At 50.7% G+C, this 24,748-nt stretch overlaps 1 protein-coding gene across 1 annotated transcript in view; it reads right to left on the bottom strand.

Moving 5' to 3' along the window:
• Positions 1 to 200: 200 nt before the first annotated feature.
• PCBP3 (poly(rC) binding protein 3) overlaps positions 201 to 24,748 on the bottom strand; it is a 32,679-nt gene continuing 8,131 nt past the window's right edge. The window contains exons 2-14 of the mRNA XM_077785204.1: positions 21,062 to 21,205; positions 20,760 to 20,783; positions 19,961 to 19,993; positions 19,315 to 19,431; positions 18,678 to 18,809; positions 18,289 to 18,417; positions 15,877 to 16,020; positions 13,465 to 13,506; positions 8,861 to 8,939; positions 8,139 to 8,198; positions 4,932 to 4,984; positions 2,108 to 2,277; positions 201 to 398 (exon numbers count right to left, since the gene is read on the bottom strand). Of these exons, the coding sequence (XP_077641330.1) occupies positions 362 to 398; positions 2,108 to 2,277; positions 4,932 to 4,984; positions 8,139 to 8,198; positions 8,861 to 8,939; positions 13,465 to 13,506; positions 15,877 to 16,020; positions 18,289 to 18,417; positions 18,678 to 18,809; positions 19,315 to 19,431; positions 19,961 to 19,993; positions 20,760 to 20,783; positions 21,062 to 21,130 (1,089 nt within the window). The 5' untranslated portion in view covers positions 21,131 to 21,205 and the 3' untranslated portion in view covers positions 201 to 361. The remainder of the gene's footprint in view (positions 399 to 2,107; positions 2,278 to 4,931; positions 4,985 to 8,138; positions 8,199 to 8,860; positions 8,940 to 13,464; positions 13,507 to 15,876; positions 16,021 to 18,288; positions 18,418 to 18,677; positions 18,810 to 19,314; positions 19,432 to 19,960; positions 19,994 to 20,759; positions 20,784 to 21,061; positions 21,206 to 24,748) is intronic.

The raw sequence follows: 24,748 nt of genomic DNA, 5'->3' as shown, positions 1-24,748 counted from the left end.
ACTGACACTAGAGACCCCGCTAGCTCCTGAAGTCTTGCCAGTGAGAGAAAAAAAACAACGAAACCAACGCCCCCCTCCCCCCTCCCTTTTCCCCAGAAAGCAGATGAAGAATTAACGTCCTAACGTTGAAAACAAGGACCATAACCAAAGAGTTTGGGAGCAGATTCAGGAGCACAGAGTAAAGAGCTTGTAAAGAAACGTTCCAGTGTGTGCATACGCGCCTGTTTATATTTGTTAATAAAACAAGGAGTATCTGTGGAGGCAAAGGGAAGACGGTAAATGTACAGGCAGTACAGGCTGGGTGGAGTGCCGGTGGCTGGAGAGGGTCGGGTGGTGCGGAGTGGAGGATGGTGGGTGGAAATTAGAGTGCGCCCATTCCAGTGACCTCAGACGTCAGCCTAGAATAGACAGGGGCAGAGAGAGGGGTGGGGGGGAGACAAAAAAACAAGAGCTTAATCACTGGAGCAGAAAAGAAAATGAAGACCTGTGGGGCAGTGCTCCTGCTCTTGCCCAGATCCCCCGTACACTGAGTGGGCAGAGCATCACTGGGTGGCCTGGCAGTCCTCCGAGGAGGGCATGGGGGGCTGGAGCAGAGAGCCAGCGCAATGGCTGGCTGCCTTCCCTTCTCCTTACTGTGGCCAGGTTGTGGCAGGGGTGTCACCCACCAGAGGTGCTGGCAGGAGTCATCCCAGAGCACAGCCTCTTTTTCAGCAGCATCCTTCCCACGGGGCACAGGATGCTGTGCTAGCTCCCCTGGCTGTTTTGTTTTGCTCTGGTTTGGAAACTATGGGAGAGGCAGAGACCCATCCTGCCACCCCACCAGGTCACCTCTGCACAGGGGCAGCTCAGCCAGCCCTTCCCAGGAACTGAGCAACTTCTTTTTCTTTTCTTTCTCTCTCTTGTCTCAGGGAGTGGGGGGGGACTGGCAAGGATCTGCAGGGAAGCCACTCAGCCATGCCAGCAGGTAGGGGCTGGCGCTGTCCCTCACCCAAGCAGGGGGTGAGGTGCCACGGGCATGGGCAGCAGGGTAGCAGGGCAGGATGGGATGGCCAGGGTCAGCTGTGGGTCGAGGCTTGGGTGGGTTGGGTGCAAGGAGGAGAAAGCACATACAGACCTCATTGGTGCTTCCAGCCCACACCCCAACAAGTGTAAGTCACCGCCAGCAGCCCCCTGTCCTCGAGGCCCTGTCAGCAGCCTCCCTCCTTTGTGCATCCAGGGCTGGTGGCGGGTTGGCACGGCATCAATCCTGCCCGGCGGATGGGCCCATTTGAGTGGCTCTGCCAGGTGGGTGCAAAGCTACCAAAAAGTCCTGTATCCCCTTAAACTCGCTCCCCATGAGTCCACAGACACAGGCAAACAGGTCTGAGTGAGCCCCCGGGACACAGCTGACTGCCTGCATGGAGCAGGTCCCCAGATCATCTCTGCAGCTACGCCTCCCCTGCATGCTCCCCTTGCAGGCCCATGCATGGCCCCATAGCATGGGCTACATCTCTTCCCAGACAGCAGCAGTGCTGGGAACCTTGGCCCCTCTGAAGTCCTGCTATGCCAAGCTTTTCATGATGAAAAGGAAGCGGTCAGGCCGCTCCCATGTCTCACGTTTATTGGACTGATTGTTTTCACTGAATGGAGGAAAGCCTTTTGGAGGCCTGGAAGCACGCAGAAGAGGCAGTAAGCGATGCTGGATCCCAGCAAGCGGGCCCCGAGTGACGCCTCCCTGCCAGTGGCTCAGATCTGTTCCTGTCCCCATCCCCTGCCTCATCCACGGGAAAGACAGTGGCAACTTTGCCCACCTGTGAGCAAAATCCTTGAGCGAGGGTGGAGCGAAGGCAGACACCCAGCACAACCTGTGGCCACTCCACCAGCAGCATGGTGGCTCCCGGTCCCCAGCCAAAGTGCCAGCTGAGGCCAGATGTCCTGCTGGCAATGTCTGGTCCCTGCTCAGAGGTCTCAGCAAGACACCGTCCATCCCAGCTGGCCACGGGAAGCCCTTGCTGGCCCGTGGCACTGGGAGAGTGGGTTGCTCCTAGCATGCTGGTGGGACGGGACCGGCCGTGGTGGGACTGCATCGGCCGTGGTGGGAGGTGGTGGAGGTCAGCAGGGGTCTCACCTGGCATTGATGAGGTACTGCGCAAGGCTGATGTTTGCAGGGGTTCCTGTGATGGTAATCTGGCGCTCCGATGAGCCTTCCGTGGCGTTGGCGATTTTGATCTGCGCTCCTGACATCTGCCGAATTTCATTGATTTTGGTCCCTTGGCGTCCAATTATGCAGCCTATTAGCTAGGAAAGAAAGCACGGAAGGAATGTCTGAGAAGCGGCAGCTCTGGCAGTCACCAGCAGGATGTGAGCACACCTGGGACAAGCGTGACCTTAATGCTCATGAAAACAGGAGAGGGACAGCCCAGGGTGATTCCTACCAGCACGTGAGCATGGTCCTGCAAGGACACATCCAGACCCCTGCTCTGCTCCTTGTGGGGAAGAAGCTCCACTATCTGCACATGGTGCTCAGCACCTCAGAGGGCTTCAAAGAGGGCTCATTTCAGTAATAATAATTTTCATAGTTTAATGAATGGACAATGTTTTGCAAGTATTTATCCCCTTGCCAGTCACAGCAAACCCAAAGGTGGTTTGGACACTTTACTAGAAGGAAACAAGCCTGCTGCTGTCTCTGGGGAAAGGCCAGCCCCAGGAACCCCCTCATCACCTGGTGCAGTGATCCCATCCCACATTTCTTTGATGCCACTGGGACGCCCTCAGTGCCTCTGCTACCCCCTCTAGCTCTTTTGGTGCAATCCAGTGGCTTGCCAACAGGCACAAGAGAGCACCATACAGCTGTGACACCCATAGAAAAGGTGGACTCTGTGTAAAATTACACCTTTCATACTCTTTTGAAAAAATTGGAGCCAGATGGAGACTTGAATTTCCTCAATGATCCTCAGTGGCTTGAATTTCTTCAATGGTCTTTGCTTGTTTGTGCATCTCCCTCAAAGCATCTCCAAATCTTGGTAACACGTACCAAGCTTGACCGACACAGGCATGAAGTGCTCTGTATGCCCTTTTTGGCCATTTAAGCTCTTTTCCAAGAGCATTTTATACACAGAATGTTCATCTTGGCAGCTGCTGGATTTCTGCACAGATGAATACTCCTCTAAAGATGATTACTCCTCCAAATACTCCCTGATCTTTGATCAGACCATGGGGCTGCCATGGTAGTTTATCCCATATGCAACTGAATATACACTGGAAGGGTATCCACTGTCCCAGGATCTGTGGGGGGATGTTCAGCCCATCCTGGTCTTCACAGCACAGAAATAACTGCAAGATGCTTCACCAAATGAAAATCTACTGGAGAGACCTGAGGAGCTAAAGTATTTAGGCAGATGCTCAGCTACACTCAAGTTGAACAGCATTCAAGTTTCTGACAGTCAGAGGAGCAGCAAGATAGGTATCATCCAATTTAATTCCACTGTAGCACAATTCCAAGCTATATCACTAAAACACACCTGCTGACTCTTAAAGGAACCCAAACCTGTCCTCTGCTTCCTGAGAGGGTGGCAGTGGGTGTTTAAAAGCCTTTGACACAACAATGAGGAGATCTAAGAAGGAGTTTTTCCAAGATGCAGGTGATAGCATCTAATATCTCCCAGGTGTGGTGAGAGCTGGGTCTCTGGTGAGTGAATACTCCAAGTGCTCCTGAGTTCTCAGAGGTCTCCAGGTATCCTTTCCTGCCATGTGAGTTCTTTTTCAAGGGGTCTCTTTATATTTCTGAAGATGCCTTCATTGCTACAGTCCTCCATGCTCAGAAGATATGGCTGCTGGAACTTCAGGAGTGCTTGCTGAGCTCCCTGCAGCCTCCTGGAGAGGTATCCTTGCTGGGTGGAGCAGATCTGGGATCAGCCCCCGCTGTCTCCTCTGAAGATCCCTCCTGTGGTGATTTGGCCCAGGGCAAAGCATCTCCAAGGGTTTCAGTCAGCAGGTGCTCACAGGCTCTTGCACTGTCATGTCTCTTGGGTGGACAGAAGTCTTGGCAGAGGTGCCCAGCAGCTGCAGCCAGGATTGCTGCCCTTCCAGGGCACTGCCAGCTGCTGGTGAACAGCAGGAAGAAGGAGCAACAGCTGCCAGGCCCCATCCAGAGGATCCTGAAGAGGATGGGCTGAAGGTGCTGGTCAGTGATGGAAATAGGAACAGAGATTGGATGTCATCCCTCCACTTGCCCTCATCCTGATTTGAGCACGGACTGGGTCTTAATCCATAGAAACCAGTCCAGAAGCAAGTGAGGCTCATGGATCCAGGTGCTGGCTGTGTCGTGCTCTCCATCCCACCTTCTCCTTGCCCAGCATGGCTCCAGCCTTGTCCCAGCAAATATCCAGTCCAGCACCCATGTTACCAGAAAGCTTCCACCTGTCAGACCCCACAGCTGCCAGCCAGCAGTACTAAGATGAGACACACTGTCCTTCAGACACTCGTGTGGCACTTGGTGGCATCAGAAATGTCAATTTCTTACCTCCTCTTCCCCAGCACCCTATCCTGTCACTACCCTTGAGCTGGAACATCATCTCAGACCTGCCACAGCCTGATTAAGCAATTAAGAGTTTAATCAGGGGTGGCATGGGAGCTCTCTCCCTTTCCCACTGCTGTCAACTGAGCATGTTTCATGAGCATTGAGCGCACTTGGAAAAGAAAATGGAACATTAAGGACTGTACCTAGGCAAGCTACCAACGGATTGAAGGCCAATGGGCACTTTGTGCTGCAGGCTGATCCCCAACGGACTGCACATGGATGAGGAAACATGGGGAAGGGGCATCTCTAAATATATTTAACAAAGCCAAATGGCTGCACATTATACATAGATATACGCATGTATATATAAACATGTATGTGTATACACACACGCACACACGGACGTGCCAAGGAAGCACTTGGATTTACTTACATCATTGGGAATGGTGAGTTCATGAGTACTGGCCGGGGGACTGGCATCCAAACCTGGGCACATGCAAGAGAACATGATTAGAGCTGGCAGAGGCAACGCAATGGAGCTCCGCTGCTTTCCCGCAACACTGCCAAGGCTGCGTCCTGCTCCAGGCTGGGAGGGGAAGGGGATCACACACTCTGGGACAAGGAGGAGGAAGACGGTTGCTACCTGACTGTTGGAGCTGGCTGTCACCTTCCCTGCATCCCACGAGTGTCTTGCTTCCCACCCTTCACCCTTTCCACTGCGAATGGCTTCAGAGGAGGGTGCAAGGTTCCAGCATCAACAAAGAGAGGTGGGCAAAACATCTTCCCACCCAACAGCAGAAAGCATGCCAGCTGGGACACCAACCAGCCCCACAGGAATGCTGTCCATGCACCCTCCAGCCCTCTCTGGATACAGCAGCATTGAGCTGCTGGCACGTGACAGCAGCTTTGTGCCCCAAAACCAGCGTCCCTGCAGGATCTGGTGGTACAAGTCCCCTGCAAGCCCCACAGACTCTCATGCTGAATTTGAACCAGGCTGCTAAGACATGTAACCTAGCTAGACTCAGGATCAGCTGTCCTTCTTATTCCCAAGGGAAAGCAAGATAAACAGTATGGAGATTTAGATCCTGCTTCCCTCCAAAATTACACAGCGGGGTGCGAAGGCAGCAGTGTGCTTCCTCCCACCCTCCCCTGAGTCAGGGACAGCTCTCTCCTCCATAGTGGCAATGACTTGAGCCAGCAAGATACTCTGTCAGTGCAGCTCCAGAAGTAAGAGGACACCATACCATAGTGCTCCTAGGACAAAGCCTGCCTCTTCCACGATTTGCCACATGAAATCACCTCATAGCAAAGCAGGGACCGTCCTATGTCAAATCTGCAAGAAAGAAGCTGTGTGGTGCCTGACAGAAATTTGCAGTAACTGGGGAAAAAAAAACCCTAATCCTTATGATATAAACCACTGATGAAAGCTTGTAAGAGCAGAAATGACTGCCAGATTTGTATCTACGGAAAGAGAGTGGTTAAGGAGGTGCAGAATAGAGAAGCGCAAAGAGACTGGAACTGCAGGGCTCCTGCAAAACAAGACAGCAGCAGCACCCAATTCCTCACATATTTCCATGGAGGGCCTCAGCACAGAGGAAGAGGAGCTCTGGCTGTCTCTGATATGCTCATGCATGATCTTACGATGTTAGGAAGTGAGGGTGACGAGGTCCTGGTACCAGTTGTCCAGAGAAGCTGTGGCTGTCCCATCCCTGGAAGTGTTCACAGCCAGGGTAGGTGGGATTTAGAACAACCTGATCTAGTGGAAGGTGTCCCTGCCCTGGCAGGGGGGTAGAACAAGCTAGGCTGTAAAGGTCTTTCCAGTCCAAACCATTCCATGACTATGTGACAATGTACTTCCTGTGCTTTCCTGAATTCATCTTCCCAGACACACATAACTGACATTTGCCTGCAGGAGGCTTCCTCACCAGATTTGTCACTTAGAAGCACAGAGAGGAGAGGAATTGCAGGGAATGAGGATGCAGATCCTCCAGCTGGCAGCCCTCTGCTATCATTTGCCTCTGCCAGGGGTACTAATGCCAAAATCTGCACAAAACATCTCCTGCCCAGGCATTACATCACAGTCAATGCTCGATGCTGACTTTACAGCACACACTTCACCTGGACTGGCTGGTACACTGAGCCTCCTCACAGTTTGGGGGACGGTGGATTGCACCTATCACAGACATATCCCTCTGATTAGGGTGCCCCTCTCCCTCGGCCATGTTACAGCATGCAGCAGTCTGGGTGTGGCAGAAAATGTCTTCTGAAGGGAGGAGAGCATCAGTGAGGGCTCCCAGCAGCACTGAGGCATCCAGGGATCTTAGGGAATATAAACTAAGCTGCTCAGACTCCTAAGCAGCATCCTCCATCCAACACTCAGATGACATGGATGATGCTGAAAGCCCTGGGGACACCTGGTGCGATGGTACTGCACCATCCCTGCCTCACATAGCCTTTGAGGAATGGCCACATTCTTCTCCGTGACCTGGAGACTGTTTATTTTATCACTCCAGATCCTCCTTCTCTGATATGTGCAAGTAGTCCTTGAGGCTGTAACCTTGAGGGTGTCAGGGCAGGATTAATGCCTCGGGTGACTGCAAAGGGCAAAGGGGGCATGCAGAAAACAAGACTGCACAGGTCAGTGTCATAAAATCTGTATTTCTGCAGTTTTGTGCAGTCTATTTGCCGGGGCTACGCTTGCTTTCATAATTGGCTGCTGTCACCAAACCTTTGAGGCATGCATAGGATGGCTGTGCGTCCCAGGTCTGGTTCATCCTGCCTGTGAGCCTCCAGGTCTTGGGATAGCTCCTCTATGCAATGGTAGGACAAGAAAGACAAATCTCTTCCTCACAAACAGATGAATGTGGGACATTTGACAGCAAAATTTCTCCAAGGCTGCAGCCACACTTCGGCTCCTCAGGGTCCTGTCCCACTAAAACTGCAACTCACCCTGAATGGCTCGGAGCTGCATGTCACGGCTGTTCCCACCAGCACTGTTCTGTGGTTTCTGAGTAAAGTTTGTGCAAAATCAAATGCAGGAATAAGGGTGATGACTCTGGTATCTTCCTGGTATACAGACAACATTGAGGGAGACCTCACTGCACCTGAGGGGCAGCACAGATCTCTGCTCTCTGTGGCCGGGGACAGAACCTGAGGGAACAGGATGAAGCTGTGCCAGGGGAGGGTCAGGTTGGATATCAGGGAAAGGTTCTTCCCCCAGAGGCTGCTGGGGCACTGCCCAGGCTCCCCAGGGAATGGGCACGGCACCAAGGCTGCCAGAGCCCAAGGAGCATTTGAACAATGCTCTCAGGCACATGGTGGGATTGTTGGGGTGTCTGTGCAAGGCCAGGGGCTGTACTCCATGATCCTTGTGGGTCTCTTCCAGCTCAGAATATTCTGTGGTTGTATGGCAGTTACACACAAATGTCACAGAGCCAGGCAATAAAGCCCAGGCACTTTTCCTTTGAGATGCTGCATCAAGGAGAAGAGTACTGCCCGATCTCTTCCTGCCCACCAAGACAATCTGCTGTCTTCTCCATGAATACCATGATTCCTCTTGGAGCACAACAACGGCACAGTCCTATTTACGGAATGCATTTCAATCGAAGCCTGCTTACTTCCCTCTAGCTTTGTGTTTTACCTGATGACTGGCCCATCAGATTTTGAGCTTCTTCGGAGGAATGTAAGGGCAGCTTTTCTCCTGAAGAGCAAAGAAGAAACAGGTTTAATGCTTTTCCCTTCGAGGAGATAAGCAATGTCACTTCATCTAGGAAGCTCAAAATATGATGAACATACTGTCAGAAAAGTAATTTCCAAGCGGTACTTTAAGTATCTCCATCCCCTGTGCTCTCTCTGCTTCCCAGGTCAGCAGGAGAATGCCGGCCTTGAGGACAAGGCTCGGGCCAGGGCTGGCTGCTGTCCCGTCAGCGCAGCCCCCTCCGGCCGTGACCCCTTCCCGCTGCGGGAGCGCCATCCTGCCTGGCTCAGCACCACTCCCGAGGCAGCAGCCCGGCCGGCCCCGAGCCGCTCCTGCCAGGAAGGCGCGGATGTCCTGCCGGGAGAGCTCGGGCGTCCCGTCGGGAGAGCGTGGATGTCCCGCCAGAGGCACGGGCCAGAGGATGCTGCCTCCCCCGTGCAGGGAGGGATGATGCTCACGGCTTCTGCTGGGAAAGCCCAGGCTGGGAGCTCGCCCTTGAGCACCATAACGCCCACAACATCCGTCAAACCTCTCCTTAACCTCTCCCCATGGATACTGCCACTTTGTACTCGCCCTGCTCATTTCCATTAAACAACAAGAGTTTAGAAAGAGAGAGAAACTCTACAGGTAAGAGAAGGATATCTTGAAAGGGCGTGGGTACGTACCAGGGAAAGCGGGGGTGGTCTGTCCAAGGGGAGTAAAGGGGGTTTGCTGCATAGCCAACTGGTGGAGCTTGGTCAACTGCTGAGGGGTAGGAGGGACATTAGAGCTAAGAAGGTTATTGTCATAGAGTACAACAAGTCATAGCGAAAAGCAAGAACAAAATTAAAACGGGCCGGGGGGTGGGGTGGGAAGGAAAACAAACTGAAAAACAGAAAAAAAAAACCTAAAAAAAAAAAAAAAAAAAAAAAAACAGGAAGCCATGGTGAAACATGGCAAAACCATTAGCAGAAAGGACTTGGCCTGGGTATAGCGCAATAAAGCCTAAATCTTTGGCAGAAGTGCTTGGTCAGGGTCTGAAGTACAATACCAGCAAGAAGCCCATTCTTAGTCAGTTCAACTTCTCTGCCATAGTGCAGGGCCAGCTGGTGGGCATCACAGCCAGCACCCAGGAACCCTCTTTGTGCCACCAGAGCCACATTGTCACTGCTTGTCTACTGCTTGTCCCTGCAGCACACGTTCTTGTACTGTGCCTCCAATGGGAAGCCTCTGGGAGATGGATAAACTGTGTTTCTAAATGCCATCCCTTTAGAAATATGGGGATTTATGGGCTTCAGTCATGACCAGTAGGTATTTCAGATCCTTGTATCCCTTGTTGTGCTGAGGAGGTTTCGCTGTCTACTTATGAAGTTTTATAGAGAGGTGTTTGTTTGGAATACATTTTGTGCTCAGTTTTACTGCTCCAAATTAAAAAACACAAAACAAAAACAAAAACAAACAAACAAAAAACACACACACACACAAAACAAAAAACAAACAAACAAAAAAAACAACAAAAAAACCCCAAACAAAATCACCAAACAAAAAACCCAAAAAGACAGGAAAAGAAAACAAACCAAACTGGGCTGAAGTCTGGCAGTGAGCAGGAGGGAGACTCTTTACCACCTCCCACTTCTATATGTGCTCTGGGAGTTGTCAGCACAGTATCACCCCCCAAATTTAAACTGCTTCTTTTGCCCATCATCCCTGGCAATGGGGAGGCAGGAGTTATAGTTTCAATGTTTTGGAGGACAACAAGACTCAAACACCTCTTTGCTGCTGCAGCAGGACTGGGAATGGAGAGCGGGGAGGTCTGGCTGGCAGCAGTGAGGGGGAAATACTGGGAAGAGCTGACCTGGGGGCCTGCACACACTGGGGGAGGCTGAAGGGAAGCAGAAGGAAGGAATAAAACACCTGAAAATCCCTGGACAGGTTACCCGTGGGATCCCTGTCCTGCCTAGAGAGGCAAGAGGACACCCAGCCTCCACTGCCTCAGGGGAGAGGTCTCACCACTCCACAAAAAGAGGTGTCTGCACATCTCTGTCCTTATTTTGGCTGTCCTTGGCTTATTTTAGCCAAAGGTGTGATATGATGGGTTTCTGCCACAACACAGCTGTCTCAAAAAAACACTGGGCATGTCACTACTCCTGCAGGAAGCAGGGACATCAGTATCTGCTGCTTTTTAACTTCAGAGCTATCCTGTTTTCTGGAGCTGCACCCTGTTTCTGGAATTCTTCATGATACCTGATCCTGCTGGCAGGACTCCGGATGAAATCTCTTGGCCCAGTGGGCTCCAGACGTGCCCTGGGACAGGGGTCCTGTTTTGCCAAGTGGGGGAGACCAAAATCCTTTCCAACACTGACCTAGTAGACCTTCCAGACATAGTTCAGATAGTGCTATTTATGCAGACTCTGCAATTAGAACAATAAACAAGTCTAGGAGAAGAGAAGATGGCTGCATCCAGGTGTCATAGAAAAAGCTACTATGTCCATCTCTTCCAGCTCATCTTCCATGGTCAAGGGAGGGGATTGTCCCCCTCTGCTCTGTTGAGACTGTACCTGATGTACTGCGTCCATCTCTGGGGTCTCCAGCAAAGAAGGATATGGATCTGTTGGAGAACATCCAGAGAAGGTCATGGAGATGATCCAAGGGGCTGAGGGGGTGTAACAGAGCTGGAGAAGGACTTTGGGCAAGGCCAAGGGCAAGGGCCCAGAGCTGCAGGACAGGGAGGAATGTCTTCACACTGACAGAGGGCAGGCTTAGATGGGATTCTGGGAAGAAATCCTTCCCTGTGAGGGTGCTGAGGCCCTGGCACAGGGTGCCCAGAGCAGCTGTGGCTGCCCCTGGATCCCTGGGAGTGTCCAAGGCCAGGCTGGACAGGGCTTGGAGCAGCCTGGGACAGTGGGAGGCGTTTCTGCCTGTGGCAGGGGTTTGGAGTGAGATGAGTTTTAAGGTTCCTTCCAACCCAGCCCAAACCAGTCTCTGACTCTATGATCCTGCAGCTTTTGGGATGGCAGGCAGCTACCCATCACACCCCAGCCAGCCAGAAACACCCAGGTAGTGCTGAAGCCCCTTATGAGCCGTAGCTTCCCTGGACACCCTTATGAGCCTTAGCTTCAGGACAGGACAGGGACAGGGGAAGCTATGGCTCATAAGGGGCTTCAGCACTACCTGGGTGTTTCTGGCTGGCTGGGGTGTGATGGGTAGCTGCCTGCCATCCCAAAAGCTGCAGGATCATAGAGTCAGAGACTGGTTTGGGCTGGGTTGGAAGGAACCTTTAAACTCATCTCACTCCAAACCCCTGCCACGGGCAGAAACGCCTCCCACTGTCCCAGGCTGCTCCAAGCCCTGTCCAGCCTGGCCTTGGACACTCCCAGGGATCCAGGGGCAGCCACAGCTGCTCTGGGCACCCTGTGCCAGGGCCTCAGCACCCTCACAGGGAAGGATTTCTTCCCAGAATCCCATCTAAGCCTGCCCTCTGTCAGTGTGAAGACATTCCTCCCTGTCCTGCAGCTCTGGGCCCTTATCCAAAGTCCCTCTCCAGCTCTCTTGGACCCCCTTCAGCCCCTTGGAAAATCAAGACAGGAGAACACACCAGGCATTCAAAATTCTGCCCACTTTTCAAAAGGCAGCCATTAAGCACAGGCACCTAAAACGTGTTGAAAATGCCCTAAAAGCACATTCTAGATTGGATTCTGCGCTGAACATTATTTAAAATGACCAATCTTTGAAAGAACACCCTGAGAGTAAGGATGGAGTCAGTAGCCCCTGTACCAACAGCTTTATTCAGGAAATTTGCTGGGAGTGGGGCAGAGTGCAGTCAGCAAATGTATTTTAATCCTGACAATCAGAGGAATATAGGAACAAGGAAAACACTAAGCTGTTGGCACCACTTGCAAAGAAAAACCAGGATAAAGACTGCATTGATCTACCCTAACTATACAGGTTATTTAGTTGCATTCTGCTTATGAAGTAAAAGCAAAGAGTACATAATTAGGAATATTCCTCATCAACCACCACAGCAGGTTGTTCAGAATACACACATACTGGTGTCACATGGAAAGCCAAAGCCTGGATTCCTCTAATTCCAATGAAACTATTTCTCCTAGGATGAAAATCCAGCCTACAGCTCTCAAATATTCCTATACGGGGCAGGCATTTGTGGTATCAAGCAGCCTTGCCACCTTCTCAACCATAGAAAAAGTAATTCCATGATTTAGTACCCAATGCACTCACTGGAAAAGGGAACACCGAGCTGCACCAACCCCTTCCCATGGCTGGGATGACTGGAGAAGGCTTTTCACCCACTGCCACATCCTCAGCCCCACTGCAGACCCCTGCCTCACAACTGGAGGGACCCCCTGCAATAGGACCCAATGGGTATTTTATCCCCTTGGAAACACATATAGAAAGTTCCTGCCTCTTCGAAGAGCCATGACCACCTCAGAAGCTGAGCTTCACTGCTTTCCTCAAAGAAATCCTTCAGACTGATTTTCTACTTCCCTTAGTAATTTCAGGTGCACACATTCCAGCTGTTGATCCCTATATGTCCCCCCACAAAAGTGCTTCCTGACCCCATACAGGCATGGGAGACCAGGGGATCCCAGCATCAGCAAGCCTCAGTCAGAGCAGCCCAGAGCAGCTCCTGTCCCTGCACCAAGGAGCCCGAGGTGAAGTGGGGGCTCTCCCCATGCTGCCCTGCCACCCACAGCAGTGAGACAGCCACCAAACCCAGGGTGACCACGTTGGTCTGGGGGTCCTCAGCAAGGTGGGATTCAGCATGAACACCTTCCCCATCCCTCTGGGAGACACAGTGGGGGGTTTGTCCAATTTCCATGTCACCCAAAGGAGCACCCCCTCAAGAAAGGCACATCCCTGCCCAGGCTTCAAGCACAAAACTCCCAGAGTTCTGGCTTCTTCTCACCCCACCAAGGCACTCAGCACCTAAATATGCCCTTGGCTTACCAACAAGGGGAAAACAGAAGGGAAAGTATTATTTTTTCTTTTTCTTGTTTTGATCATTTTGAGGCACAAAATGCACAGGTTTCTCTCAGAACAAAGGGATAGCACTGAATAATGCAAACAATTTAACATCAGGCCAAGTCCTCAGAAGTAATAAAGTTTAGTGCTAACAGGTTAAAAGGCTACTTGAGGTATTACAGATACTACACACGGCCAGTTACTTTGAAAATACACTATTAATATTATTGGCTAATATTAATATTATGTGAATTGACAGTATCATGCAGGTGACAGAAAAGGATATAAGAAAAATTAGGGTAAAACTCACATCTGGGTGTGGAATAGCGTATTGTCCCTGAATTGTATAGGCCTGTAAAGGAAAAGCAAAGATGTTACTAGGGCTGGCAGGACATGAGGAGAGAACTCCATCCTCCTGTACCACATTAAATTCCCTGGGGCACCAAATCCTTGGGGTAGGAGGGAGATGTTCCACCTCCCATCCAACCTAGTGCATGCTGAGCTACCTGACTTCAAGGGCTCAGGCTCAGTTTGGCTTTTTCAGAAGGAAAGAAACAGCTCGTTATGGGTGCCAGCATTGCATGGAGCAGGAATATCAGGCTGTAGCTGGTCTTTGCTGTACAATAAATAAGGATCAGTTGCATGGGGGTTGAAAGTAGATGATATTTAGTGCCCCTCTGATAACCAGAACTACCTGTGTAGCAGGTGCACACTGACATCACTGCCCAAGCATGATCCAAAAAAGCAAGCCAGCTCCGTGAGCCTCTCCATATTTCCAGGTGCACAAGTCCCAGTGATGCTTTACATCCACCCAGTATATTCCAGTGCTCTGCTGGGGCATTGGAAAGGCATGGAGGTGAGGGCTGCCTGCACTGTGATGCCTTTCACCAGCTCTAATTGATAAATCCATGCAAGTATCTGCCAGGCAAATGGGTTTGTGTCTTTTTCCCATCCTTTGTAGCAATTCTTTCTCTTTTTGTTTGTAAATAACCCCAAAATAAGCACCAATGTAAGTGAAGAGCCAGACACTAGAGAGCTCAATATTTAGGACTTAACCAGCTAGCAAAATGTATCTCACTTGTTGACACATTATTCAGATGATTCTGAAAGAAATGGCAAAAGAGATGGAGAACACTTTGAAAAGGGAGAGTAAAGATTGCCAAGAAAAATGAAAGGTAAAAACCTTGGAACTGCCCGAAAATTTGCTGCATTGTTTGCAAAGAGCAAAGTGCTTTGTGTGAAGGAAACCCCCAAAATCATGCAGGAGGAAAAGGGAACATGGCTGTCTCCGTGCCCACCAGCATCCCAGAACAATGGGGACATGACAGAGGCTGAAGACTTGCCCGTCCTGGTGGTTTAATTTGGCCATTGTTTTTTGATTAGAAAAACCGAGTCAAAAAAGGTAATCAAGGGCAGGAAGGTGTCTTGGACAGATGCAACTCAAGTCTGACCTTTGAGGTCTGGTCCCTTTGGCAGCTGTCCTTGGCTGCTACATCACTCAGCCTGCTGAGCTCCTGGAGGCTCGTCCCACCCCAAACACTTGTCACCACTCCCACCAGCTGTCTTCGGCCACCCGCCCCAGGCCACCCCCGGGCAGAGTCAAAGGGCTCCCAACATTGGGAAGAGCTCTCACTTCAGAGACAGTTGCTTCTTCCCACGATGTTACTTCTGTCCAAGAAACCAACCATTCACAGCACGAGAATTGCTGCCTCTATCTCACTCTCCCTTTTGAATAGACCAGGCAGCTGGACTCGAAGTTCTTTTCCAGGATGGCTACTCAGATGGAGTGACACACTCCTGATCCCAATGATTGACTAATTCACCCTGAAATAGCCCGTGCTCTGGGCTTTGCTCCTGTTCTTAGTTTGTCCTTCTATTTATTATGGTTGAAAAGAAATTAAGTAACTTGTGTGGAGTTGCTCTGGGTGGCATAAGCTGTGGTTTTGTGCTGCTGGAGCTCTTGGGAAGGTACATCCCCTGCTGGATGTCATGCACCTCAGCAGGGTGGCATCTACAGGCAAGCCCTCAGTTATCAGGTGAGGTGAGGAGATAAAGTGGAGAAAGCAGCAGTGCAAGTTCCCTCTTTAGAAACAGCCGTGTGTTCAGTTGCTCTTGTTTCTGCAAATTTTTGTTTTCAGAATAACCTCCAGCTCACCTGTGTGATGGTTATCCCACAAAGGAAAAGCCACTCCAAAGCTCACTGCTGGAAATGGCAGGTGATGTCTGCAAGACTGCAGTGTCACTGGGGGTGACACAGTGTAGGCTCTGCTCGCAGGGGGAAGGAGTACCCCAAACCAGCTGAGCACCAGGAAGGCAGACACAGCTCTTCCATGGTGGCTGCCCTGAGCAGAGGAGTAGCTGTGACAAACCCTTCCTACCTTGGATCAATTACAGCTACATAAAGGTACTTTTAATTGAGCTGGATGTGCCAGAGGGCAGTGACTGCCTCTTGTGCAACAATGCTTTTCTAATCCTCTCCTTCTCAACCACTGAGAAATACTGAACTTGGGTCTAGTGAAGTAAATTCCAGCCTTTCCTTTGTGTGCCACCCTGACATGGAGGTGCCACCCTGTCTCCCCAGGTTGGCTCTTCCCTTCTGCTCATTGTCCAGCATCCATCATCACATGAGGTAAGCCAAGAGCTTTCAGTCCAGCTGCCATGGCACACAGTGGATGGGATGACATCATGCAAATCAGAAGGCAAGAAACCTGAGTGCACTAACGGGCAGCGGCTGGTGCTGCAGTAAAAGGCTCAGGTTGGCAGTGGAGGCTGCAAGCGGGTCGGCTCTTACCTGACCACCTGCAAAAATGACAGGGGTGGAGGCGGGCTTTGGGCGGTAGGGAATGGTGGCACCTTTTGGTGGGGACTAGGAAAAGGGATAAGGAGAGGGAGAGAGAACATTAGAACAGCTTTCCTGAAACGGTGGCAAAAAGAGTGTTAGAAAGCACTTAATGGAGCACGGCCCCCGGGGCCACCACAGCAACACCCACACCAGGCAACACATTTCTGGACAGGAGCACGGGAGAAAGAGAGGTTTCATGGGCAACAAGGACAAGCTGGGGCACGGGAGATCCCCTGCCAAGGCACGGGCCCCTAAATGGCCTCCTGGACCTTCACTGCCTCCCTCAGCTTTGCTCTGCTCTGCGCAAACCACATTGCCTACTCTAGGCTCCAAAAACCCCCCTCAGAATGCCCTGAGGAGAGCCTCAAGCAACGAGTGGAGAGGTACAGCCCATCTGAGCAACCCAGCACCATGCTCAAGCTCTTTGGCCCTCATCTTCCTCACCACTGGAACAGGGTCACCTTCAGGCCTTGTTGTGGTCCATCGCCATCTGAGCTGCGATGTGGGTACTGTGAGGCACCTGTGGTCCATGTCAGATGAAAGGTGTCCCTGCACATGGCAGGGGGCTAGAATTAGATGGCCTTGAAGGTCTCTTCCAACCCATGATTCTGTGGTCTTGCTGCTCTCTGTTGGGTCCCTGGGTAGGTCTGAGCAGAACTGCAGTGAATGAGTCACTGGTGTGATGTGCAGGAGCTGTTCATCCAGGTTCTCCCTACTGGTTTTCTCCTGAATAACTTACAGGCTATAGGGAACATGGAGGTTTCTAGGGATCAGGAGAGATTTCAGCTCTCCTCCTGCTTTCTAGCCACATTTAAACAACTCAGTGACTGCTATATAAGGACAGGTAATAGAAATTACTCTACCTCATGGATTTTTTTTTTCTCTGCATTCTTTGGATATCTACTTGTAGGCAAGCAGCATTATCTAAATCCTGCTGCTAAGAACCTGTCTGTGGGAAAGCTGATCAAAGTACATCTCCAACATCCCAAACCCATTCATTCTTTTATTGCATTAAAAATCTTGGAGGGGAAGAGCTAGGATTATCTGTTTAAGACTGAAAGGTGATATGGAATATCTCTGTGAGCTGTTAAAGCCAGTGCACTTTCCAGATTTCAGACTGCAAGAAGACTTGTGGGTTTTTCTCTTTCCCATGATTGAGCTGTACAGAGGAGCAGCACATCTTGCTTTGTGAGAAAAACTTTTTAATGCACCTGGCAAGCATCACATCAGGCTCATCTCTGCTGCAGTCTGTGACCTGGAGTCATCGGGTGCTGCAGTCTGTGACCTGATCATCCAAAATTCCTCTGGCAGCAGTGCAGCTGCCTGAGCATCACAGCCAGCAGGGATGGGTAATGTGGCTCTTGTCTATCCCTCCTGAGATGTGCTGCTGCCAAGTTGAAGATGCTTCCATCTGGCTTTGCATCACCTTCACCAAGCCCTGCCATCCCTGTCTGAAGCTTTTCCAGTGGAAAACGTGCTCCTTCCTGAAAGGGCTGCGCAGCTAGACAGAGGGCCTTACATCAGCCCTGCTTCGTCTCTCTCTGGGATGCACCAGGAGTGGAATGTGTCACCATCCTGTGTCCCAGGGGCTTTCCTCCTGGAGCTTCTACCATCTGAGGTGGCAGGTGTGGATGTGAGGCATGTGGCTGAGGTCATCTCCAGCAACTGGTACACCAGCATTTCTCCATGGCAGAGATCTTCCAGCTTTGCTTGTCACCATTTATTCCAGAAAAGAGCACCCTGGACATATATCCATGTGCCCTACAGTCCCTGCCCTCCACCAGCCTTCCTCACTACCATTCCCACTGTGCCTCACTGGAACACAGCCTTGTGCTCCCAGTTCCATCTCTCCCAGTGCAGGGGATGCTCTAGTTTCCTCCTCCTGGCTGTGGTCCTTGTGAGGCAGAGACCAGGTTCTTGGAGCAGTGGCTGTTGCCCTATATCCTTCTCACGGCACCCTGAGTGCTGCTGTGATGCCAGGCCAGGCTGTCCCAGCTTGCTGGCACCCCTCTGCCCTGAAGCCACCCTCTGCTCTGACACAAACCACCTCCGTTGGGGCACCCGACCAGACAGGCTTCCAGTGTGGGACTCTAGAAACTAAAGACAGTGGTGGGGAAAAGACGTGGGGTGTATTTCCAGCAGAGGTACCAGGAAATGAGAGTGGTCTGACAATGCATGGTGAAGGGGTGAAGGGGATGAGAGAGACACACTCCACAGCTCCCAGCGCTTGTAGTGGGGCGAGCTATGATTTTTTTTCCGTATGTACTTTACCCCCTTTGTTACAGACTATACCTCCAGCATCACCACACAGATCTGTTTGACACACTGGATAATTGCGTCGGGTGTCCCCGAGATTGTCACTGCCCGCTCCGTGGAGTTGGGCAGCATGTCCCCCGCCACTTGGACCTGAGCACCTGTGGACTGGAGACAGAAAAAGAAAGGAAGGAGAAATCCCACAGCTGAATGCCTTCACTCAGAGCCAGCTCCAGCTCCAACACCATGCACCTCCTGAGAGCCCGGCATGTGGCATCCCGTGCCTACATCAGCCGCACCATCCTGGGAAGCAACATGATGCGTGATGCAGCACAGGGATCCCCTTTTCCAAGGTAGCTCCCCCTTGGTCGCAGATCAGCTCTGAGGAGCTGCACTGAGGTGCAATAATGAAACAGAATCTGCCTTACCTCTCGGATTTCCTTGATCTTGGAGCCCCCCTTGCCGATGAGGGAGCCGCACTGACTTGCTGGCACCACCAGCCGCAGTGTCACCGGAGGTTTGCTGGTAGCAGTGCTGTTGCTCATGGAGTTGGTTATGTCCTTGGGAAGGAAAAGTGCAGCACGTCAGCCCTTGGTACCTGACCAGAGCAACCTCCAGTGTCCAGGTGGCACATCTATACACATTGTAGTCAGGTGACTAAAGTGCTCCCTCTTGAACACTTCCAGGCATGGTGACCATCACTGCCCAGAGCAGCCTGTTCCCAGGCCTGACCAACCTTCCAGTGAAGAAATCTTCCCTAATATCCAACCCAAAACTGAGGTCATTTCCTCTGATCCAGTCACCTGTTACCTGGGAGAAAAGACCAACCCCTAAATGGCTACAGTCTCCTTCCAAGCAGCTGTAGAGAGTGAGAAGGTCCCCCTCGAGCCTCTTTTTCTCCAGGCTGAGTGCCCCAGCTCCCTGAGCTGCTCCCCATCAGACTTGTGCTCCAGTTGCACCCTAGTTAGAGATGTGTGAAAGGTTCTGTGCTGAGGCCATGTCCCAGTTAGGCAAATCCAACCAGGCACTGCTCTCCCCAGTCATGGCTTGGCTCACATTTCTTACCTCCTCAAATTTGTAGGCGATCATGGCAAAAGCCTTGAAGATGGCATCAGTGGGGCCAGTGATGGTCACAATCCGCTCAGGACAGTTCCCCTCTGAGATGTTGATCCTTGCCCCGCTCTGGAAAGAGAAGAGGAGTCCTAGAATAGCCACAGCCAAGCAATCAGGTTGGGTCCTCTCTCAGCCTGACACCTGTGCCAGCCTCATAGCATTCCAGCTAACCTTCCAAACTCCCACCCCTCCTCTGCAGTGATTTCAGCCCTGCCTTATCCCAGCCCTTCGAAAGCATTTCCAATGTTTTATTACAAAGTAAACCCATGGCATTGAGGTAAGACCAGCTCATGGGGTCATTGCCTGTGAAGAGTTTTACTCACTGTCCTGACAAATCCCTGGGAGCTACAGGTACAAAGACCCTGGACAAACTCAAAGCATCTTACAAGTGACTTAATTTCAATGTTTCAATGACTCTGGAAAATGTGACAGGAGTTTGAGTGTGAAGGGAAAAAACTGGTCCAAAGAGCTCTGGGAACAGCTGGCTTGCTTGTCCTGACCTTGGGAATTACTGCACGTATTACACAGGGCAATGTGCAGCTATGGTCACTCTGCACTCCTTTCCTCCTACAAATCATCCACAGAGCAGGCTGCTCACCTCCTCACGCATCTTCTTCACAGTCTCTCCTTTCTGAAACAAGAGGGAAAACCAAGCCATTACTGAAAATTCACAACTTCTACCTTTAAAACAATCCTACCAAAAATGCACCTCCCTAATATATGTCAATGTGTAGCCAAAAACATGGGAACTGTGATGCCTAGTCCTGCATCCCCACGTGATGGTCAGCTGAAGACCTGGGCATGTAAATCATCAAATATATACATATAAATTCACAACTGTGAATCTTCCCAGAGTTGGACATGCTGATGGACAAATAAGCACAAGCCTACAGGGAAAACGTGTTAATGCTGCAAATCTTTGCCACTATAAACTCTTCTTTTAAAACCACCCAAAAAAAAACCCTAATCCTGTATAGCCAGGACTTTCCAAAACACTGTGAAAACACCAGAGCAACTCAGGAAGCTTTTTTTGTACATGGTAAATGGAGTCCTCTGGCCTCAGAGACAGGGGCTATAGAATTACTTAAAATATAATTTAAATCTAGCTGTGTGACATTTTTAGTATCTCTTAATGAAGTTATTTGATGAAAACACCAGAGCAACATGACTGTAAACTCCCAGTCATCAGCCAGTGAAGCAGCTGGAAACAGTTTGGTGGTTGGTGAGGTTTTTAGGGGAAAATGGTCTTTTGACCCCTTTGTGGGTCTCTCGTCATTTCTGGCTCGCAAAGTCAGGCACCCAACACTTTCCAGGACAACACAGGGAAGAGGCGACTATGGTATCTGCCACACCAGGGGCAGGAACAACATCAAAGGTACATTAAAAAGCATCCTTACCTTCCCAATGATGCTTCCAACTTCCTACACAGAGAAAAAGCCAAAACCAGAGGAACTGCCATTAGAAAACATGATGAGAATCCAACCCAACCCCATAATGAAGTGAAGACCTGGTGGACATTGTCCCCAGCAGAGGGACAAGGTTGAGGGGCAGGAAGGAGAGGGAGCAGGAGCACCATGCCACCCTCCCCACCGGCAGGACAGCTATTCCCGGGGCTGGGACAGCTGGACAGAGCTGTGTGTGGGGCTGGGCAGGCAGGAGAGGGAGCTGTGAGGACACCCCCACTGTGGGAGCCCCTTACCTTGCCATGCATCAGCAGCCGGATGGTGAGGGTGACGTTGAGGCCGCCTTCAGAGACCTTGGACTCCATTTCCTACCAGGGGACGGGAGACGTGCGTTAGCTGGGACAGCAGCCCCGGCACAGGCAGCACCTTGGCAGGATCACCTGGGGACACAGTGGGGAAGGCTTGCTCTCAGAACAAGTTCCTTGGGGTGGGACAGACCCCACAGAAGGTAAAAATCAACTCTGGACCAGGGCATCAGAGGAGCAGCCTGGCCAAGGGCCAGCGGATGCAGCGGGGCTTTAAAGCACCCACAGCACCTATTTAGCAAACCAAAGTTCACCATTTCCAGCACAAAGAAAACCACAAGGCACTTTTTCAGTGGTCAGGAATTGTCTATCTGACTCCAGGAGCACTGAATGGAAAGGACAGAACTGGCATCCTGATTGCCACACATCCTGACCTAAGAGCTCCCCAGCTGGGCAGACTGTGGACCACATCACTTCCAATCACTCGTGTCACACATATGTAAGGAAACCATAAGGAAACCGTGCTGTTTTCCTTTTCCATTCTCTCTCTTTCCTCCTCTGCCCTCTAGAGGGTCGCTGATGTTTTGAAGTCAATGGGGGGAAATAAATAAAAACCGCAGAATGGCAACAAATGCTTCATTTTTCACTCCTGATGCCTCTTTAGGAGCATCTCTGCATGAGGACGTGGCATATGAAATGTCCCTGCAGCCCATTGCATGGGCTGAGCACTCCTGTCCCAGAGGGAGGTGCCAACATCCTTCTACGTGCAGTGCTGAAGGATAAAGAGCAATTCTCCCTCACATTATTTAATCCCTCAGTCTGTATCAGATGGGAGTTTTTTCATCCTGCTCACAAGCATCTGGCATCTCCCTTTGCTCAGACAGGGACTTACGTGAGCAAAAAAAGCAGGAGATAAAAAAGTTCTCAAGTACTGCTTTAATGCAAGTCAGGATGAATAAACAGCAGCAATGAACAGACTGCGGCTGGGATACGGGTTTGATGCAAAACCTCTTCCTAGAGGTTGTTATGAAACCCAAAATGGATAAACTCACGTGGTTTGCAGGGGGATAGAACTCCCTAAAGCTAAAGGATGCTGGCTCTCTGGGAATGAGGCTGCTTATGATCTACATGCAAACACGGGGCTTGAGGCTGCTGCATGTTACAAATGAAAGAAAAGATGGAATCCTCACAAGAAGGATAAGAAATTAAATGTGCTGAACACCAAAACAGGTTCACTGGCACAGGTTGCCCAGAGAGGCTGTGGGCTCCCCATCCCTGACAGTGTCCAAAGCCAGGTTGGACAGGGCTTGGAGCAACCTGGGATAGTGGAAGCTCAAAGATGAGCTTTAAGGTCCTTTCCAATGAAACCATCTGGTTCTATGTCAAGCCAAAAGGTGCTTTGAAGGGTGGGGAGAAGGAGAATATTTCTGAGGAAAAAAGGTGAGGACATTGGAGACTAAAATAACAGGAATGGGCTGAGACACTGTAACAGGACAGGCAAGATCAGGAATTTTCAAGACTGAGCCTACTGTAAGGTGTACAATGAAGGAAAAGAGTAACTAGCTGTGTTGGTTAACCCCAGGCTGACTCCTGCATGGGAGGCAGTGCCAAAAAGGGTCAATAAGCTGATAGGTGAAGGTTGGCATTTCTGGTGCTCACAATGTGCCAGGAGACAAACTCCTGCACCGGAGACATCACAGAATCATAAAGTGGTTTGGGTTGGAAGGGAACTTAAGATATTCCATTCCACTCCCCTGCCACTCCTTCTACTATCCCAGGCTGCTCCAAGGAGCAGCCAGGAGTCCAACCTGGTCTTGGACACTTCCAGGAATCCAGGTTCTCTGGGCACCCTGTGCCAGGGCCTCCCCACCCCCACAGGGAAGAATTTCTTCCTAAAATCTCATCTAATCATCCCTTCTTTCAGTCTAAAGCGATTCCCCCATGTCCTGTGGCAGGGAGGGTGTTTGCCACCCCCAGCTCCACATCCCTTGCAGGAGGAACCCTGCATCAGGCTGTTACGTAAATGCTTCCAATTGATTGAAAAAGTGGGTCATGTGTTAGCCAAATGCTCCTGGCTTTAAGATTTATCAGCATTATTAAATTAAACACGCTTCATGCTCCAGTGAGCAGGAAAGCTATATTGGCCTTTTCTTAATCATACTAGTGAAAGGTAAGTGTTTTATAGGGGGCCCATGAGCTCAATGGAAGGCATGGCAACAATAGATCCGAAGCATTTACTCTGGGCACAGGCCTCCCCCAACAGCTCTCATTCTTCATGGACAAAGAGCTGGGAAAAATTATCCCCCAGAATGCCATTTTGAGCGTTTTAGAGCATTCCCTGCCTGGAGAGAGAACAATCTCAGCCCCTTCCTCTTCACCACCGTGTTCTGCCTTGTCCACCACAGCTTTGAAATGGCTCCTTTGTCCACTCACTTGAAAGCCTTGAGGACACCATTACATGCGGCCCAATGGACAGAGTAGATCCTGAGCCCTGCTCCAGCCCAGTGCGAAGCAGGTACAGCCCCACAGAGGTCAAAGACATGGAATTAGGACACAGAAGTGTAAAGCTGGGCCCCAAAAGGGAAGCTGCACAGTGAGTCAAGCCAGCTCTGCCAAGCATCACACCTGGGCAACCACAGGTGGAGGACTGGAGCATCCTCCTGCCATGCATGGGGAGCAGCCAAAAGTTTTTGCACCACAGCAAGGGGAGATCTGTCCCAAAGCTGGACAATGCCCTTCCAAAGGATGATCCCATTCCACAAGAAATAGGCCTGTTAATTGCAGCTGCCTTTGTAAAAGTGCCTGAAGGAGACATCACCAGTTCTCAGAGCAATCTGGTTCTTCCTTGGTTCAAATACATTACATTCTGGGAAATTTCCTTAATCTATCAGGAATCTCCTATGCCTGAAAAAGCAACTCAGGAATCAGCGATCAAGGAATTGGAAGGAAATGAAAGCCCAGAACAGCAGGAAGACTCCTTTTCCCCAGATGCAAATGTACACAACTCCAATTTTTCTCTTTTCCCATTTTTTAGAGGTTGGAGAAATTGCCTCAGCTGGCGTTCTTGAGTTTATGCTTGCTGATAACTCACAAATACCAACAGATCCCTACAATTTGAGCAATTCCCTTCCAATTAGAGGAACTCTGAACACTGTGTCTTGAATTAATTTAATAACATGACCATCTCCCATACAGGAGGAGGCACATGAAGCAGAACAGGAGGAGGGAAATGGAGCTCTGGGCTGGATGTTGCTCTCCAGCCCAGCTTCCATACAGGAGCTGGAAAAGCAGATGTTGGGAATCATGCCTCTGATGTCCTATCAGGGATGCTATCCCTGATGGCAGGAGGCTCATCTGAGCTTGGGCAGAGCCCAAATCCCTGCAGGGGCTGGGGGACATTGTTAACTCTGTGCTTGCTGAAGCCAGCCCTTGTCCTCCTCTTCCACCTGCTATGCATTCCTAGGGCTCGCTAGGTGCACAAGCCCCGTGCAGACAAGCTTTGCTTCCTAGAATTGTTTTTAGGAGCTATAGCAGTGTTTTGTTCAAGCTGTCCAAAAACAAGCAGAGAGGACAACTCTGTGCAACAATGCCCCACTGGCATAACTCACCTCCCCCCTGAAAGTTTGGGTGGAAAGTTCACAGGCACCATCAAGCCAATGTAAAGGAGAAAGTCTCCAT

Source organism: Lonchura striata, chromosome 8, assembly GCF_046129695.1.
Source record: "Lonchura striata isolate bLonStr1 chromosome 8, bLonStr1.mat, whole genome shotgun sequence".
Lineage (NCBI taxonomy): Eukaryota > Metazoa > Chordata > Aves > Passeriformes > Estrildidae > Lonchura > Lonchura striata.
The sequence above is the reverse complement of the archived record's forward strand: the minus strand, read 5'-3'. Positions and strand labels throughout refer to the sequence as shown.